This window comes from Lutjanus erythropterus, chromosome 7 (genome assembly GCF_056507025.1).
Source record: "Lutjanus erythropterus isolate fLutEry1 chromosome 7, fLutEry1.hap2, whole genome shotgun sequence".
Classification (NCBI taxonomy): domain Eukaryota; kingdom Metazoa; phylum Chordata; class Actinopteri; order Lutjaniformes; family Lutjanidae; genus Lutjanus; species Lutjanus erythropterus.
The window spans coordinates 39800482-39818518 of NC_139323.1; the positions used below are offsets into that span (position 1 = coordinate 39800482).

At 40.5% G+C, this 18037-nt stretch overlaps 2 protein-coding genes across 3 annotated transcripts in view; one reads left to right on the forward strand and one right to left on the reverse strand.

Moving 5' to 3' along the window:
• The window catches only part of tprb (translocated promoter region b, nuclear basket protein), a 25619-nt gene extending 18155 nt beyond the window's left edge, over window positions 1–7464 (forward strand). The window contains exons 40-51 of the mRNA XM_084723746.1: window positions 51–239; window positions 319–474; window positions 2194–2287; window positions 3111–3267; window positions 3413–3470; window positions 3575–3666; window positions 4109–4218; window positions 4307–4405; window positions 4590–4746; window positions 5040–5161; window positions 5255–5350; window positions 7159–7464. Coding sequence (XP_084579872.1) covers window positions 51–239; window positions 319–474; window positions 2194–2287; window positions 3111–3267; window positions 3413–3470; window positions 3575–3666; window positions 4109–4218; window positions 4307–4405; window positions 4590–4746; window positions 5040–5161; window positions 5255–5350; window positions 7159–7208 — 1380 coding nt within the window. The 3' untranslated portion in view covers window positions 7209–7464. The remainder of the gene's footprint in view (window positions 1–50; window positions 240–318; window positions 475–2193; window positions 2288–3110; window positions 3268–3412; window positions 3471–3574; window positions 3667–4108; window positions 4219–4306; window positions 4406–4589; window positions 4747–5039; window positions 5162–5254; window positions 5351–7158) is intronic.
• On the reverse strand, window positions 7061–16828 carry prg4b (proteoglycan 4b). Of its 2 annotated transcripts, XM_084723744.1 has the most exons (15): window positions 16591–16828; window positions 16402–16486; window positions 15918–16034; window positions 15519–15641; window positions 14057–14137; window positions 13877–13936; window positions 12824–12883; window positions 12394–12714; window positions 11242–11916; window positions 10742–10828; window positions 9674–9810; window positions 9301–9457; window positions 9036–9143; window positions 8267–8395; window positions 7061–7584 (listed from the first exon to the last, which is right to left on the reverse strand). In XM_084723744.1, the coding sequence occupies exons 2-15, from the start codon at window positions 16466–16468 to the stop codon at window positions 7475–7477; spliced, it is 2232 nt and encodes a 743-aa protein (XP_084579870.1). In that variant the 5' UTR covers window positions 16469–16486; window positions 16591–16828; the 3' UTR covers window positions 7061–7474. The 2 variants fall into 2 exon arrangements, with proteins under 2 accessions (XP_084579870.1, XP_084579871.1); XM_084723745.1 differs by lacking the exon at window positions 14057–14137 and having other exon boundaries at window positions 16591–16826.
• Between the last annotated feature and the right edge of the window lie 1209 nt (window positions 16829–18037).

Below are 18037 nucleotides of genomic sequence, written 5' to 3' on the forward strand. Positions count from 1 at the left end.
AAGAAGAATGTTAATGCACGTTGTTCAGTGTCCACGGTTTCTTCCTGCAGACCGAAGAGTTTCCAGCTCTGGAGGAAGGGGACGAGGGTGCAGCCTCCCAGTCCATTGCAATGGACCAAGAGGTGACCCTGAGCCAAAGTGATACCCCTGACCGGCTGGAACAGGAAGTAATCGTCATAGTAACAGACACAGAGAGTGACGAGGACCAGGAAGAGGAGGATGAAGAGGAAGAAGAGCAGGTAGAGTTCAGACGCTAGTCGCAGAATTTGTCTTTCTTTGTTTTCCTGCTGCTAATGATTTGACCGCTGCTCAATGTAGGACTATGAGGAGGAGGAAGAAGAGGAAGAGGAAGAAGAGGAGGAGGACGACGAAGAGGATGAGGAGGAAGACGACGGAGAGATGGGGGAGGAAGGAGAGGACAGTAACGAGGGGAGCGGAGACGGCAACGAGGCTTACGAAGGAGACGACACAGAGGTCAGATTACCTGTGACGCATATTGTACTCACAGTCACAGCTTTGACCTTTGATACGTCCTCACCCACACAACTTCTACATCCAGCACGCCACGTTAACCTTTCCCACGCTTACAGTCAGGGGTTTACGCACCGTTTCCAGCTAACACACTCAGTTTTTCCACACCGTCTCATTTCACTGTCACTTGCATTTTAGCCCTGTGTCGTAACGTTCTGTCTGCGTGAGAGCTGTGTGTGTGTGTTGACTTTAGTTGTTTACCTTTTTACTCCAGTCTTGGTTGCACATGTTTGGCGTGATGAGTCAGTGTCTGCAGAGGGGACAGTAAACGGTCTTTCACTTCTAATCTGCATGTGTGAAAGTTGTTTGAAGTGGGGAATGTGTAAACCGCTGTCCACTGCTTTTAAATGAATGACTTTTGAAGGCAGTTGTTAGAAAGAAAAAGTGCCGAACCAGCTGTGACAATGAGTGAAGTTTATGACCCGGTAGTTGAACATAAACTGTGGCTGTCAGCTCTGCTGCAAACATGAAAGTTTACTTTTGACTTTTCCCTGAATAGTGCAAAAGTGCGTTTAAAGTTTGTACCGACCCAGTTCAGTATCAGGAGCAGTAGTGCCTATTCTGACATGATTCACTGGGGCTGGTCAATATATTGATATTATATTGATATACTGACGTGAGACTACATTTAGATGTCATTAAATGGTGGTATGACAGCAGTCACTCACTTCCAGCAGACAATGCAAAGGCTAAAGGGTTCAGTATCAGCAAATATCCAGGTTCAGGTATCAGAATCTGATTGGAACTGAAAAAAAAAAAAAGAATCAGTGCATCTCAAGTTTAAAAAAAAAAGAGACAAAGTTGATAATGAAATGCAGCTTTCTGAGACGTATTTATTAAAGTATGAAGAAAGACATTAACATTAATTCAATTATGCTGACAGGATAATCAGATTATTTGGTCTGTCAAATTTTAAAATTAAATTCAAATCTAACAAAAGTGTTTCCCAAGAAAAAGACGGTACTTCAGGCATCACAGCTACTGAATCACCTCATGTGTTGATGTTTTGGATGAATTTTTATTCATGGTCTGATTCGTGTTTCATCATGGTAATCACGTCTGGTGGATGTTTTGTTTACTTTCTGTATCCATGGTGGCTTCCTGACCGCTTCATATGTGTTTCCAATGTTAAGAAGAATAGTATTTGAGAAATGGAGTATTTATCTTTGTGGTTCCAGCTTATGATTCCCATTAACACTGGGTGTTTCTGCTAGCTTTTATTTTCTTGTTAGAGGCAGTATCAAAGATAGGAAGCTAATGTTTGTAAAGAAGCAAACAAATTGATTTGAAACTGTGTCTAGTTAGGGTTAGTTGTCTGTCAACATCCATACCAACTAATATAAATGTATTTCAGTGTTTTTTAACACAGAATTTGTGTCCTTTTCTGAAGGAGGTCTTTGTTCCATATAGGGAAAAAATGAATCATAATCTGTACGTGTTTCTCTGCCAGAATATCCTGGCATCTATATTGTGTGGGAACCATCCCATAACTTGCGTCCTCTGATTTTACCCAACTCCTGTTTTTCTTCGTCTTCACGTTTCCACTTTCTCACGTTACTTTTTTATTGCCCCTGTTAAACTTTTTAAAATTCTGCCCATGGTTTTCCTTTCCCCTTTACCGCCCATTTTCATATTAATGCCTTTTGTTCTTTGCTTTCTCAGGGAGCTGATGTAACGGACCCAGGCACGGAGACAGAGGAGAGTTTGGGGGCGTCTGACTCCACCCAGAGGCCTGCGGATTCCCAGACACCCAGCTGTAAGAGCCAGGAAACCCCGTCAAACGCACATACGTAGATCCACCTCACACTCTCCACATGCGCTCACGAAATGTCCCGACATCCAATTACTTATCGGACGCTCCGCGATGACTGAGGAAGATGTAATATGTTGTTGTCTGTCTGAAGGGAAGACAAGCGGTAGCCAAAATAATGGTCATGTCCACCAAGGTCACCAAAGGTTGCTTTACTTTGAAAATGAATCAAATCATTCAAGTAACGTTGTGGCTCTTAAGGCTTATAGCTGCCTTTAGAGTAAATGTTAAACTGCCAGATTATCAAATGTAATTCAATTTTTATTTAAACCCAACTGATCTGGGATAAATTAACAGAAAAAAAAAACAAAAAGAAAAATAAACAGACAAAAAAAACCCTCCAAGGCCCTCTCTCTCTCTGATTGATGCTGAAATGCACCTGAGTTTGTTTGTTTTAAGTTCTAATGCTGTGACAGTAAAGGTATTTTAATTATTTTAAATGAGAGTGCCTTGGAGTGTTTTGAGATTTAACAGAAAAAGAACAAAGCATCTTAGCTGGAAGATTATTTTTTTTTCTACCGATCAAAAAAACATTTTTGTTTGTCTGTTAAAGTATTTTTTTTTTTAAGTTTATAAAACTTCTACCCTCATTTTGTTGACATTAGCTGTGTTTCTAAAATGTGCACATTCCCTTCAGATCATATCAACTTTCTCTCACTTTTAGAAAACTTAAATACTTTGATCTTTTAATATGATTTATGCCGTTGTATTTTGATGAAACAGATGAAATGGACCTTTGTTTATTTTAACGTCTCCACTGTTGTTTTAGTTGAGGGCAGCACAATGGAGGCCTTCTCTACAGAACAACCTATCACAAGCTCTGGTACAAGGATGCCCCAGTCACCACGGAGACCAACACATCAGCTGCCCCCCCGCCTGAACATCCACCCTGCCCCGACGTCAGAACTGGGACCACCTGCTCAGGTAGGACTAATGTGTTCTTAGTAAGGAAAAGAAAAGTTTTTTTCTTTGTTTTTTGTTTGTTTTGCAAATGTGCTTCTCACAGTGTCGATTTTTCATTGTCAGCTCTGCAGAGCACAAATATTCCTAATCACTTTTAAATGTCGCTTCACAGCGTATCCCTGTTCGTCGAGTCCCTCAGCTCACTCCCGGTGTGTCGGGCAGCGCTGTAAGTCCTCTGTAATTCAATATCAAATTTTTTTAGAATCATAATACAAATGTTAGTGTGAAACTTAAACTTCTGTGTTCTTCCTGCCATCTCTCCCTCTGCAGCAGCACTTCTTTGATGATGATGACAGGATGGTTCCCAGTACTCCCACTCTGGTGGTGCCACACCGCTCCGATGGTTTTGACCAGGCCATCCAGTAAGTCTCGCACAAGTAATTAACAATCTATCGTGCCTCCTTCTCCAGGCATTTGAGACATAATTGGCAAACTTAAAATGGATCGAAATTATGCTGAATACTAATGCTCATCTGAACAACAAAATATTTCTGTGTTTTCTCGAACCATTTCATGGAACATTAACTCCCTTAAATTATTGTTGTTTATACAGTGCAAAAGAAAATGGGCCTCACTTTCTACTGCACCCAAATCACAGAGCTCACACTGTTCTCCTCCTCAGTGTTTTTAAATTGACCTCAATGGCTCGAGGAAGAATATCAGCTCTAAACTATGTGACTAAAGATCTTAGATTAGATTACAGTTATATTTAGATAGAAAAAGTTGTGGTGGAAAAGCACCTTAAATACCTGAAGTTGTAATCACTGTGTCATGACACTGGATGACTTTGTTTGTTTGGCTCAGTTCTCCTCAAGTGGCAGGAGTTCCTCGCTTCAGATTTGGTCCTTCAGAGGACATGCCGCAGACCAGCTCGTCCTCACACTCTGACCTCGGACAGCTCGCCTCACAAGGAGGTACTCCCGCCGCCACCCCACCAGCTATCTGCAGCAGAAAGATGAGTTTTTGTACGCAACATTAGAGCTGTTTTTTCTTTGTTTGTAGGTCTTGGGTTGTATGAAAGCCCCTTGTTCCTCGCTACTCATGAAGAGGAGTCTGGTGGACGCAGTGTTCCCACTACACCGCTACAAGTTGCAGCACCAGGTATCTTCCTGATATGAAGGGATCTGTTCTGTTTCTCTGTTCACCCGCCCTTTTCATCACCGTACTCAACATGGTTTCTGAAAATAATCAGAAAGCTGGCTGGAAGCGTTCGGCTTTGGCAGCGCCATCAGACGCTACAACAAAATCAGTGAGCGTGTCTTGTTTTTATGCTCTCGTCTTCCAGTAACGGTCTTCTCGGAGGTGGCTCAGTCTGACACCACCGAGCACGCCTCCCAGTCGGTTCCCATGGTGAGCACGTCCACACCGGGCCTGGTCGTGCCAGGAGCAGCCGGCACAGGGGAGGAGAGAGACGACGTCTTCCTGGAGCCAGACACTGATAGGTGAGGCTCGCTTCTGTCTACCGTGGGAATTCAGGCCTCTGGAGCTTCAGTCAGTGTCTTTTCCCTGCCCTTTAAATGCAGTGTTTATTATTTAACACCATGCAAAGTTCAAGTATTCACTGAAAACTTTTTGCTTTCTCCACCGTTAATACGACTGCTGAATCAAACATAAAACTAAACTCACGGTAGAAATTGTCAGATTTATAAAAAGTGCATCTTGTGATTTTAAAACTGCAGGATTATATAATTTCATCAGATCTCATGCGTGCTGTCTGGTTATCTGTTAACTCCAGATCCAGTGCAGAAGTGTCAGTGGATCCGGTGGTCTCACAGGGAGACATCGAGGAGCCGAGTCAGCCATCTGACAAGGCCAACCTCCCCTCCACCAGCCAGGAGCCCTCCTCCAGCTCTGCAGGTACGCAGTAGATTCCTGCTGTGATTGACGGCTTTCATCACTTAATGTCTCTCCTTCAGTTCTGATTGCTGTGTTGTGTTTTTTTTTTTCTAGATACAAGCACTGCTCCACCTAAACCCTCTCGACCCGGACCCAGCAGACAGCTGCAGCGCTGGCCAGAGCACCGCAGCAGCCACATGAAGAGAGGAGGTAATTTATGAAAGCAAACACACAAATTGGGCAGTAATGGCGCTAATGTTACTCATTAGTGTGAACATGTTTCAGGCTCACTGTGGGTTTGTCATTATTTATTCCATGGTTCATTTTCAGGTTAATAAAACGAAGAGAGGGAGTTCAGGAAAAACATTCAAGTCTGGTTAATTTTGTATCTGCTTATGATGATGTGAATAAAAGCAGGAATAATTTAACAACAGTACGCTCCAAAACCATCATGGTTAACCAAATAAAAATAAATAATCGACACAGTGCACGAGTGCTGTAACAAACAAATTTGAGTCAACACTGAGGGCATAAAATTTTAGATTTTTATTAAAAGATAAATATAACAAGGCTATAACATGACAATTGATCTAGAAAACGAGACAAGTGACAAGAGGAGAAGACGATGCTGTGAGTAATGAGAGGAGGCGGGACTATGTGGGCGCCGCAGTCAACTTCCTGTGTGAGAAAAGAGAGACAGAGAAAGTGCATCTGGTACCTGACCATCAGTACTGCAAAAAAAGGAGCATTGAGTCGTTCCCTCGGACTGTTTCAAAAAAAAAAGTTAAATGGGTCACCAGATATATCAGGGCGGTCTGCTCAAGTAAAGTCTACATGTGAAAAACACTGACACCACTGCTGCTAATCAAAGTATTCACTGTAGAGTAAAAAACTTTGATTTCTTTCTGGAAAAAAAACGGCATTCTCACACGTTGTCCTCTCAGATTTCTTGAGGGCTTTGAGAAATAGAGAAACGTTGATCAGCTCGTCGTGTCACACCATCATCTTCTCTGACAGTGTTAATACTGTCTGCTCAAAGTGATGCTGTGTTTGTGCAGGTTTTCACATTAAAATCTGCAGCATGTGGTTCAGGAGTTCAAGAGACTGAGGATGATCCGTAACGTCCATTGTTCAAATCATTTCCACATCTTCTGTCATCTTTCTAAATTCCTAAACTTCATTCTCAGCTTCACTGAGTTCATACAACAGTAATAGTCTGTTCTCCTCCAGGGTTAATGATGATGTTCCTGACTCAAACTGTGCACATAGTGATATTAATCTGGTTTAAATTATAATGCACTACATCTGACGTTCTTTATGAGACAGTATATTTGTATTTTTTGTTTGCAGCATTTATCTACAGACCGATTTTCTCTGTACATGGGAAACATTTTGCTCCTAATCTCCTGAATGTCAAAACATAACTTATTCTGAAAAATAAATGACAAATAATTCACATAAAGCAATGATTTCACACTCGGTAGTGTCACACACGGCCACTCGGTTTATATTTGAGAGTTCTACAATCAATCCAATAAACAGCAACACAAACTTTTGAAACAATATTTCCATATTTATTGCAAATCAGAATAAAATTACAGATTTCCTGTTTCAGATTTAAAAAAAAAACTTTTACAGCATATAATACAATATAATGTTAATAATATCAGTCTTTAATAATATATATAAGAAGTTGTACTTCAACAACTCAAACTGATTTTTGTTTCCTTATTCACTAATTCATAATGCACATACATCACAGTGCAACAAGTGTTTTGACAGCTCTACATGTGTCTGTGGTCAAGATGCACAGGCCTCATAAATATTTGCAAAATTTGAATTAACAGTCAACCAACCAACCATGTTGGTTTATTATAATTCAGTTTTGTGCTGAGAAAAATAATAGAAGAAACACAATCATTCTTTTACATTTCATACATTTTATACAGCCACTGTACAGAATTTTTACATCAGTATAGCAGGCTTTGTTTTGAATAAAACATTTTATATTTCAACAGGTCAGGGACTCCCGTCTCGGGGTATTCATGGGAGAAGGTTCGCAAGATGAAGCACTAATGAGAAAACTTGACAACCGTGACAGTAGAACTTGTCATACCTGTCAGAAACACATTTCCCAATCAGAGAGTTCAGATTCTGTTTTCAGCCTCAATAATGTTCAATTGTTCCGAAGCCTATTGTTGTTGTTGTTGTTTTTTTTTAGTTGCATTTATTTTTTGTGCCTGTAAAGTACATTTTGTAATCAGTCTGTGCTGAAGCAGCGAGTTTTACAAAAAATGTAATAAACTTTTAAAACTATAAAACAACTTTCTTGAATTAAACTTTCTTTGGACATTTGAAGACATTGCTGCTCTGAGGTGACGTGTTGGCTGCAGGAGTAGCGATGACTGGACGCTCACCATCCATCCTCACGTTGTAGGATTTGGCTGCAAAAGAAACAGAATGGTTTGTTGATGAGTTCATTAAGCATTTTAATTTATGCATGTTATTTAGGATGCAGTTTTTATCCACGTACATGCCAGTTTCCATTTCACTGAACATGTATTTGGCAAAAACAACCCAGCCTTCAACCGACTCTGGCAGCTTTTGGCACCAGGACATGAATTTTAAGAGCTGTAGTTTTTCTTGAATGACATAAATGACTAGACGGACTCCTGGTGTGACACAGACCTCAAACTGAGTGAAATATTTTGTCTCTTCAGACAGGAACTTAAACTATAGGTATCATGGTTAAAATGGAAACTTTTTCAAATGGAACATATGTGGATGGATGGACAGACACCACCCTTAATGAGCTTCACATCTGTCTAATCCCCCACCCCACCCTGACACACACACACACACACCCAGACACACATGGTCCTTGTTAAGCATTACAGACATGATGTGAATGAGGGTAACAACTGTCTTACTGCAGACAGACAAGTGAAGGAGTTTCTGTCCTTTTGAAGATCTTATGAACAGAGAGGTTAAAGTGATCCGTTGCGGGTGTGAGGGGATTCAAGAACGAGGAGTTTCTTTCTCCTCTAATGACTTTAAAAATTCTGGTTTTTTGACATGCGGAAGAAATCACAGAGTTTGAAACGTCGGCGTGTGTTGATGTCTTACATCTTGAGAAGACGTAGTACTTGTATCCCTCTGGTTCTCTGTTACTCGGGATGGAAACCGCAGCTGTGACGGTGGAGGGGAAACCTCTCCAGGACGTCCGGATGTTGACAGTTGGGCCCAGAAGAGACACTGAGAACAAAACGGTTGCGTGTAAAATTAGTCAAAGTGCTATAATAGATTAAGTCAGGTCTGTTCAGTTACTGTTTTGGAAGGGACCAAAAAAATCTTTACATTAACTATGACTGATGCACTTTTTTCTCTACTTTTGGAAAAGAAACAGTTTAAAGTCTACTAATAAAAATATGATCTTCTTATAAACGATGTAAACACCCATAAACTTTGAATGTTAGTAGGTTGTTTAAAAGCCCAAAGGTCTGTATGAGTCCATGAGCTGCCAGCTGGATAAATCCTGATTATGTATCACTTGTGAAATGTTTCAACAGATTATTTAGTTTTGACATTTTTCTGTTTAACCTCACAACCCTTTAACAGTTTCAGCCCCACAAACGGCACACAGGCAATTTATTTCCACTTGGCAATTATTTACAAGATGGACCTCGCTGCCCTTCTCACCCTCAGAAAAGCATGACTCACTTTTTCAGAGAACTACACATGTTGTAACTCAAATAAAACATGTTTACGTGAGTTTAAGTAAATCTTTTAAAATGTTCAGCAAACACCCAGCACGCCTGTCAGTTACATTTAAACTGGACCATGACAAAAGTAAAATGCAACACAAATTTAGAGTTAAGTTAAATTCTTGGTTCACCTGCTTGTCGAGCCACTCGGTTGCGGACTGTGTAGACGGCGTATTGGACGTTCCTGCCACATGTTGAACTGGGGCCGTACTGGTATGAATATTTCTGTACTAATCCTCCTGCAAGAACCAGTCAAGAGTCAATTACAGAATTTATTCATTCAGTAGAAATCTATTTTATACACTGAAAAGAAAAAAAACTACAAAATCATTGAAGTTTAGAATAACATCAGTAGTTTAGTTTTGTCATTTCGACCCTGCAGCGGTTCATCATCACCTCTCTTAAAGAAGTAAACCGACTCTCTCCTCCTCTGGTACTGAGGGACAGACAGAGCAGCTGTGATGTGGCCCCGGAGCCCATCGAAGCCTGTTTCAATGGGCTTTGGATATCCGGCGTCCAAAACATCATTTTCAAATCTCCAGTACTGAGCTCCCTGCAAAGATCACAGACCAGAACGTTAAACCTCAGGTGAATAAAATCTACCTGTGCAGCACTTTACAGATGTGGCCAATCGGCCAAGACGACTCAGGAGCAGACTGAAGAAGAAAGAGGTGCCAAAAGTGAATCCTAGTCCACACAGGGTGACATCCTTTAAATCCCAGATTTGTCAAGTTACGCTACATGGTTTGCATGAGATGAATAAATTTACCTTGAGGATGTATGTTTTGCCCTGGCAGTTGCAGCGGGTGAACACAGTGTCGATGGGTGAGGGGACGCCCCACACTTGTGTGATGCCACGCGCCGGACCAGGAACCCTGTTTCTGTCCAGGACCCAGAAATAGTGCCCTGAAACATAAAACCATCGCTACATCAGAGTGGTCCACCTGCACATAACAGCCCTTAAAGCATTATACTGTACTCTGATTACTCTGGCAGTGGTGGAAGTATTGCTCTACTTAAGTGAAAGTCCTGCTCAATAGTAAAAGAATAATGAGTAAAATGTCCTTAAAGAGTCAAAGGTTAAAGTCCTCAGTGTGCAGAAAAACAGCTGCTGTAACAGAGAGGCGTTTATATTGCCTGCTCTTTGGTATTTTCCAACCTCAAGGTTGTTTCCCTAAAATGAGCAATGAACTAAATCTGAGAGTTCATGAGATGATTAATGGGATAGAAAAGAAAAAAATATTGTATTTTATCTCTTTACATTGTTAAACAGTTTAAATGGAAATTGCACTGTGTTCATTTTAAAACCCGTCGTAGGTTTTCTTATGTAAAGTGTTAATTTCAAAATGAACTAGTAACTATAGTTATCAGACAAATGTACTGAAGTATAAAGTAGCATAAAATACAAACAACAAAAATCAAGTTTCTAAAACTGTTCTTTAAGTAACAGGATTTAGTGGTGAGGCTGTGGATTATTGCCAACTGAATACTGCTCGCCTCGCTCTCTCCTTCCAATCGTGTAGGAGGATCTACAGTGGCGGCAAAACCCACGAAAACAATGAAAGGCTGTGTCTAAAGCCAGTGTTTGGTTTTGTCCATTCTGAGCTTCTGTAGAAACATGGTTCAACATGGCGGCTTCTGTGGATTATACTCTAATATATCTAATAAATCTTACACACTGGACCATTTAAGTAGAATTCTTGAGTAAATATACTAAATAATTTTCCTCCACTGCTCTCTCTGTATGACAGTTAACTGGGGTTGTTTGAACACATGATAATTTTTAGATCTAATGACTGTGAACACACTCGGTAGCAGCTGCCTGTTTGGCGCTCACCTCTGAAAACCACAATGGTGCCGTTCCTCAGCGTGGTGACTGCACTGACCGGCCGCCCACTGCACAGATTTGTATCGTTGCTGTCGTCTGGGAAAAAGGACACATTTGTGAGGAAACCATCTGTTTGAATAAACAAGCAATAATACAAAGAAAGCATGCAATCACAGGCTGCGTTAATGCAATTCTGTGCTCCAGGAGCGTCCTTTAAAGTAGCTGAGCTTTATTTCACATTTCAAAGGACTGTTTCATTTACAGTGTGGGAAAACAGCCACCTCCGTCACTTAATAAAGTCTAGCTACGCTTTGATGGAGGCTCTGTTGACCCAGAGGCATAATGGAAAACACAAGCGAGCCCACAAAGCAGGCTGTGAGCGAAACTAGAGGCGTCCATTTCTGCAATAACTCATGTATAATAAATGAGATGTTAGCAGAGGCTACAGGGAGGAAATCTGGATACTTGCACTGTAATTTCCTCTGTCAGAGCTGCTGAACTTGTCTTACCTGCTTGGTAGTCTCTGGGATCGTCTATGGTGACGGTTTGTGCAGAGTCCAGGGGCTTGGCCTCAGGTTTGGAGCCGGGTTTAGCAACAGCTGGTTTAGCCAGTCCTGGTTTAGCTGGCAGTGGCTTGTAAGGCTGCGGTTTGTCCTGAGGTTTTGAAGTGGCCTCAGATGTGCTTGGTTTGGTCGAGTCTGGGGTGACGTTCAGCGAATCTGCAGTGGTTACTTCTGTGGATGTAGGGATGTGGGTTGTCAGGTCATCAGACCCTGCGGGATCTACAGGTCCTGCTGTGACGTCCTCTGCGTTGATCTCAGTATGATCTGCTCCGGGGTGTAAGGTGGTGGCTGCTGGGTCCAGTGTTGATGAGTCAGGGGTGAAGGTGACCTGAGAGGCCTCAGTCGGCCCTGTGGATGCTGAATCCACAGGTGGATAACCAGCTGTGGTTGTAACATCTGGCTCATCGGAGGGCGCCACACTTGGATCTTCATTCTGCACCTCAGGGAAAACTTCATCCTCAAGCTGTGCCTCTGCCTGCCCTCCCACCTCCAGCTCTGGGCTGTAGGCTGTGGGGTTTGAGGGTTGGGGTTCTGATGTCGGGGTCGGCTGGCTGGAGTCGTGGTCAGGTGCTGCTGTGGGCTGAGGAACAGTTGTACCTAAGCTAGTAGGATCACCGGCACCTGGAGCAGGAAGGACATGATTCCAAACTCTTACATTTGCATTAAATTTAGTCAATGCAAGAATGTTAAGAACCTTTACAGAGGAGCTGTGAAGGCTGATGGGCGCTACATATTTTTCCTTTACAGTTTTTTCTCCATTGCATGAGCACATATATGGAACTACAAGCACAATTCTGAAAACCTGAAGCTTGCGTGTCAACAATAAAACCCCAGACTGCTAAGAACAATCCCACTGTTGTTGATTTCACTCTAATAGAATTCTAAATCACATTTTTAGAAACGTTTAAGCACAAATGTGCATCATTTAGCTCATTTGTTCACCTGGAAAACACTGGCCTTCAAAATGCCAATGTTTTATGTTTAAAGCTTTGAGAAACTGAGCTGTACTTCCAAGAAACGTTTAAATAATTGGGGGGAAAAGTATAATTTTCCAGCTATATATTTATTACTGTCAGGTAATTTCTGGACATCACATACCTGAGCTCTCAGTAGGGGCTTCTGCAGTAAAGATGGAGGGGAGGTCATCAGCCTGTGTTGGTTCATTGTCTGAGCCGGTCATCTCTGACTGAGAGACGGCTGTAAAGGTCTCTGTACTGAACTCCAGAGCGTCTGGATACTGTGTGGGTTCAGCTGAAATCTCCAGAGCGTCTGGATACTGTGTGGGTTCAACAGAAATGTGATCCAGCAGGTCGGGCGTAGACGATCCGTAGCCGCTGGTGCTCTCTGGGATTGGACTCGCCTCTGGATCCTCCATCCCATTGTTGGGAAATTCGCTTGGAAAAATCTGGCCGTACATATCTAGAGGAATGTCACAAATGAGAAAAGGTGGATGTCACACTCATGAAACTTTAGTGGAGGGAAAAAAAACACTTGGCTGGATTTATTATCCATGCACATCATTGCTCACCATCACTGAGATCATCTTGTGGATATGATGTTGGACTGACCAGTGGATTTAAAGGATCATCTGTGGGCAAACAAGGCAAAATTAAATATTGTAAATGTTCATATTTGGCAGTAGCGCTGGATATCATTTAAAAAAATTACAATCTCAGAACCAATACCAGTACCCTTAAAGTGATGCTGATACCAATGTCGTACTTTGCCTGAGGTGACTGGCTGTTTGTTTCTATGATAATAAACTGAATATATTTGGGTTGAGGACAAAACAAGGCACTGAGCATGTCAGTTTGGGTTTTTTCCAAATAATGACCAACATTTTTGTGACATTTTATCAGCCAAACAACTAATCAACTGACCTTCTCTAACTTACGAGCCTAGCATATCTAACTAGACTACAGGAGAGAAGAAGGTTGATTTTTTTAGTTTGATCAGATGCTGTATTGTTACTGAGTGAAAAGGGGCAGGAGCAGAACAGAAAATTAATCAAGAAAATAACTGACAAATGAATCGATAATGAAAATAATCATTAGTCCACTGTACATTCCTGACTGTGAAATTCCAGACGGAAATGTTACGACATGTCTTCCTCCTGAGAGAGAAGTAACAGGGATACAAGAGCATCTCCACCCACAAAACTATTCCCAGCCAATTACTGAATTAAAACCTCCAAGAAAATGTTCTGTGGTCCTTTCTTGGCTTCGTTCTGTGCTTTCCTCTCTGGTGACTGAGCCTGTGCCCGTCACCCTCCCACACACTCATGACAACACTGCTTCCTTGTGTTTCTTTTGGCCACTGAGGCCTGCGCTCTTGGCTTGTTCTGGTGAGACTTGGCCTCAGAAGGAAACCACAGCAAGAGGGCCGCAGTGTGGCAGTCGACCGTCAACATCTTCCTGCGGTCTTCCTGACACATTGATTTATTACATCTGCTGAGTTCAGCTCGTGATTATCGATTATTATTATTGAAGTAATCTAAAACTAATTTCTTTCAGTTCAGTTTAATCAAGCAGAAGTTATTTAAGTTGTGAAATAATGAGAAAGTTTAAAAAAGCACAGTCACCTGCATTGTTTCCCTCGCTGAACGTTGAGTCCTGCTCTGTGGCTTCATTCAGAGTTGGCTCTGTGATAATATTCATGAAGAGGTTAGTATATTAACACGCACACACACACAAAAAGAAAAACAATTTGTCTTAAATCCTAAATTACTGAAAAAAATCCACTTTTGCCAAATCAGTTATACCTTTGGGTTTGTTATCATTTACATTTTGGCATGAATTAGTCTTCCCTGGTGCTGTAGCACTGGCTGCTCCACTGATTTGTTCTGTGGTAATTACCAAAACAGAAAATATGGTCAAATTTAACCCAGTGCATCAGTGCAGATCACTGCATGCATTGCATGCTGCTCCACATGCTGGTGGACATGCAAGTTTCTCCATATCAGATGTAACATGGCGTCTTTGCACTTCACCATTCATGCACAGGTGCTCATCTCAGCTCAGGGCTCTGACCTGCAGCCATGCAGTCACAAGAGCGTCACTGTGTTTGCTGGTCATTCAGGGTGTGTAACTTTCCCTCTGATACGTATCCAGATACATTCAGGGACGATACACTTTAATACGGAACGACTCTGTGCAATCTGATTTGATCTAATCTTATACTTATCTTATCGTTTGTTTATGTTTGTTTTCCATTATAAGTTCAAATATGCCAATTCTATTAAAGTATTTCATAATAGGAAGTATTTTTGTGGCACAGAGAAAGAAATGGAAGGCAAATGTCCAATTTCAGAATTACATGTTATTGTATTTATTACATTTCCAACAGACAGATTAAGAAGACTTACTGTATGAACAACCATTTTGACATTATGAAAAAAAACTGAAGTCCGTCTCAAACCTTACAAATTTTCTTTCCTTTCTCTAAAATACAAATGGATTTTTAACTTTAGATTTTAGATTGGAAAGAGCACTTTAAACTGTGTGGCAGACACGTTCTTGCTTTTACCTTGCAAGAAACTTTACTTTTGTAAAACCTTTTTACGAGAACAGAGAAGCTGTGCAGAATTAGAATCAAACCTTCAGTCAACCAATTTGCATCTTTAGAATCAGGCCATTACTAATCTTTATATATACACACACATACATATATATATATATACACACACACACACACACACACATATATGTATATATATGTATATATATATATGTATATATATATATATATATATATATATATATATATATATATATATATGTACATACATATATATATGTGTGTATGATGATTTTATGATATAAAATATGTTCTATTGTTACTGTAATTTTGGAGCAATCTGGCCCAAGAAATTCCTTCAGGATTAATAAATTTCAGTCTTATCTATCTTATCTTATCTTGACTGGTTCATGGTATATGTAGATTGATCCACTAATTGATCTGCGTTTCAATATAGTCGGATCTTAAACATTAAAACCGGTTTTGGATTCATATCAGTGAATCGTTACACCGCTGCTGGTCCTGCATCAAATGACCACCAAAAGTCACAAAGACACCAAAGATGCATGGATACTCCTAACTGAACCAGGACAGCAGATATTATCATCATCATCATCATCATCATCATCATCATACTGAGTACGATCTGTTACCATGCAAAAAATAACACACACACAATCATGCTGAATTTGTTGTTCAGGTCTTACCTTCTGCATCACAGTGAGCCGTGTAATCTGAACAACACTGATTGTACTTCAGGCAGTCGGAGTCGCAGCTACACAGCCGACCTCTCCTGAAGTTTTCTCCACATCGCCCTTTACATGAGTTTTCTGTTGAACACAAACACAGCAGTAATCGTAAAACACTGCAGAATGACATGTTTTACTTTTCATACTTTAAGTGCATTTTGCTGATATTAATTACATACTTTGTGAATGCAGGACTTTTACTTGTATTGCAATGTTTGCACTGGCAAACTGGCATTAATAGTTTTATTTAAGTAAAGGAGCTGAATACTTCTTCCCCCACTGGAACTGACATTTACAAAACTTTTCTGGTTCTACTGGAGACAAGATTATAAATATATCAGAGGAAAAAAGTCTCACTTGTGGTGCACTGAGATTCGAAGTCTTTGCAGCACTCTCCATAAGACAGGCAGTTGTAATCACACTGGCACATGTAACCCCTGTAATACTCAGCACCGCATCGTCCTTTACAGCTGGCTGTTCATGAGAACGAGTACATGGAAACAAAAAAATTAACACATGTCAAAAATAGGACATTCAGTACAGATAATTAGATTGCATCTGTGCCTTTAAAATTTGCACTATTTTATCTGCAGTGACATAGTTTACTTGATGACAGAGTCTGTAAATATTACAGCTGTGCCAGATATTGATTGCTGAGGCATTTCCCCTCCATGGTAAAAAAAAAAAAAAAAAAGACTAACAGAATAAACAAGAATGAGTACAAGCACAGAAAACACATATACATTCCAGGAAATAAATTTCTGTCAATCAAAATACTGAAGAGTACATGTCAGTTAAATGTTTCTGTATGAAATACAAATGTCACATAAGTTACACTCACTCTGAGCAGCACTAAATGTCACCGCACAAACCAGCAAAACAACAGCAGACAGTACAGGAGAAGACATCCTTCTGTAAATCTGAAACTAAAGCGTGAGACACAGAATAAATACATCTCAAGATTTCTCTTGTGTCAGAAACTGTTCATAAAAATCCTGAGATACAGAGGAGGAAATAAAGAGTAACCAACCTTGTTTGTCCTCTTGTCAGATTCCTGCTGAGGGTTTGAGTCGGCTGCTTTTATAAAAGCCAGAGAGAGACCGGCTGACTTCCCGTTAATTGACAGATCCGGTCTAATTAAAAGTGTGATGATCTCACAGGCTGAGAAGGGAGGGTCCTCCAGTCCAGTCAGACCAGAGGTCTAGACATCATGAGTCCCCACAAACAGCTGGAAGCACATCAACACACATCTGTGCCAGACAGACGGCTGACTTCACACACCTCTGAGCACAAGAGAAAAAAAAAAAATCAGGGGTTGTGACTTTTTGTTAGGTCACAAATGGGTGAGCTGGACATCATGACAGACGTGGTTTGTCAAATTAATACCACATGGACGGACAAATAACCTAACTACAGTTCATTAACTATAATAAGTGAAGTCTTTAACTTCAGTGGTCAGCAGGATATTTTATTGTTCAGTCTTCTTCAAGCACAGGCTGTTTCTATGGTTACCTGCTGTTAGAAACATAGTAGCCTCAGTTTATCCCTCTGGGGCCACAATACAGACACTTCCTGTCTTAAGTCTTAAGATAAGAAAAATAAATAGGATCTTTCCCAATTCAGCATTACAGAAGCAAATCCTAATTAACTTTTGGAATCCTTTCTTATCTTACTTTATCCTATTTTATCTCATGTTAAGAAATCCTGCTCAATCTAACATCACCTATCGACTTTTATGTCTGTTACCTAGCAACCAACCCTACTTTTCTCACCCCTCAACTTTGTAACCGTTCATTTGATAACATTAAAATATACAGAGCAAAAACAACAACACTGCGACTACCGTCACTCCCATTAACTACTGTTAGTGAGCAGTACTGTTATTAAGTTAGCTCCTACAGGTGGAACAGTCAAAGGATAGCTTGGTAATTATCCTGAAGTTAGGAGAGTTTATTTAAGATTTTGGGAAGTTAGGAGGCTTGTGTAATACACTTATCACATCTTAAGTTAGGATAGGAACGTTGCCTTAGGACCTGTTCATCTGTAATGGATTTTCTCTTAAGTCAGGTCCTAACTCTAATTACCATAGTGACCATACAGTTATGACAGGATCTGTAAGTTAGGAAGTTTCTGTAATACGCACCGAGATATTTATCATGATGTATTATATCACACTAACACATGATAATACATGAGAGTGACCAGTGGTGTGGACTGAGATGATTTTTTCAAGTAAAAGTAGCAATACCACACTATTCAAATACTACATCAAAGTACAAGTCTTGCATTGCAATTGTTACCTGAGTGAAAGTTCATATTAGTGGCAAAATGTGCTTAAAGGATCAAAAATAAGCAGAATGAGCCCTTTTAGTATAATATTATTACATTATTGGATCATTATCATTTATGTAAAAACAAGAAAATTTTTTACATTATAGATGATTGAAGTGGAGCTAATTTTTGCTGCTTTATAAACT

Coding starts and splice junctions, on each gene's coding strand:
- prg4b (XM_084723744.1), bottom strand. CDS start 16,468: ATGTCTTCTCCTGTACTGTCTGCTGTTGTTTTGCTGGTTTGTGCGGTG. Junction 12,884..13,876: donor CAGCGAGGGAAACAATGCAG/GTGACTGTGCTT, acceptor GTTTGCCCACAG/ATGATCCTTTAAATCCACTG. Junction 10,829..11,241: donor TCCCAGAGACTACCAAGCAG/GTAAGACAAGTT, acceptor CCTTTTTCCCAG/ACGACAGCAACGATACAAAT.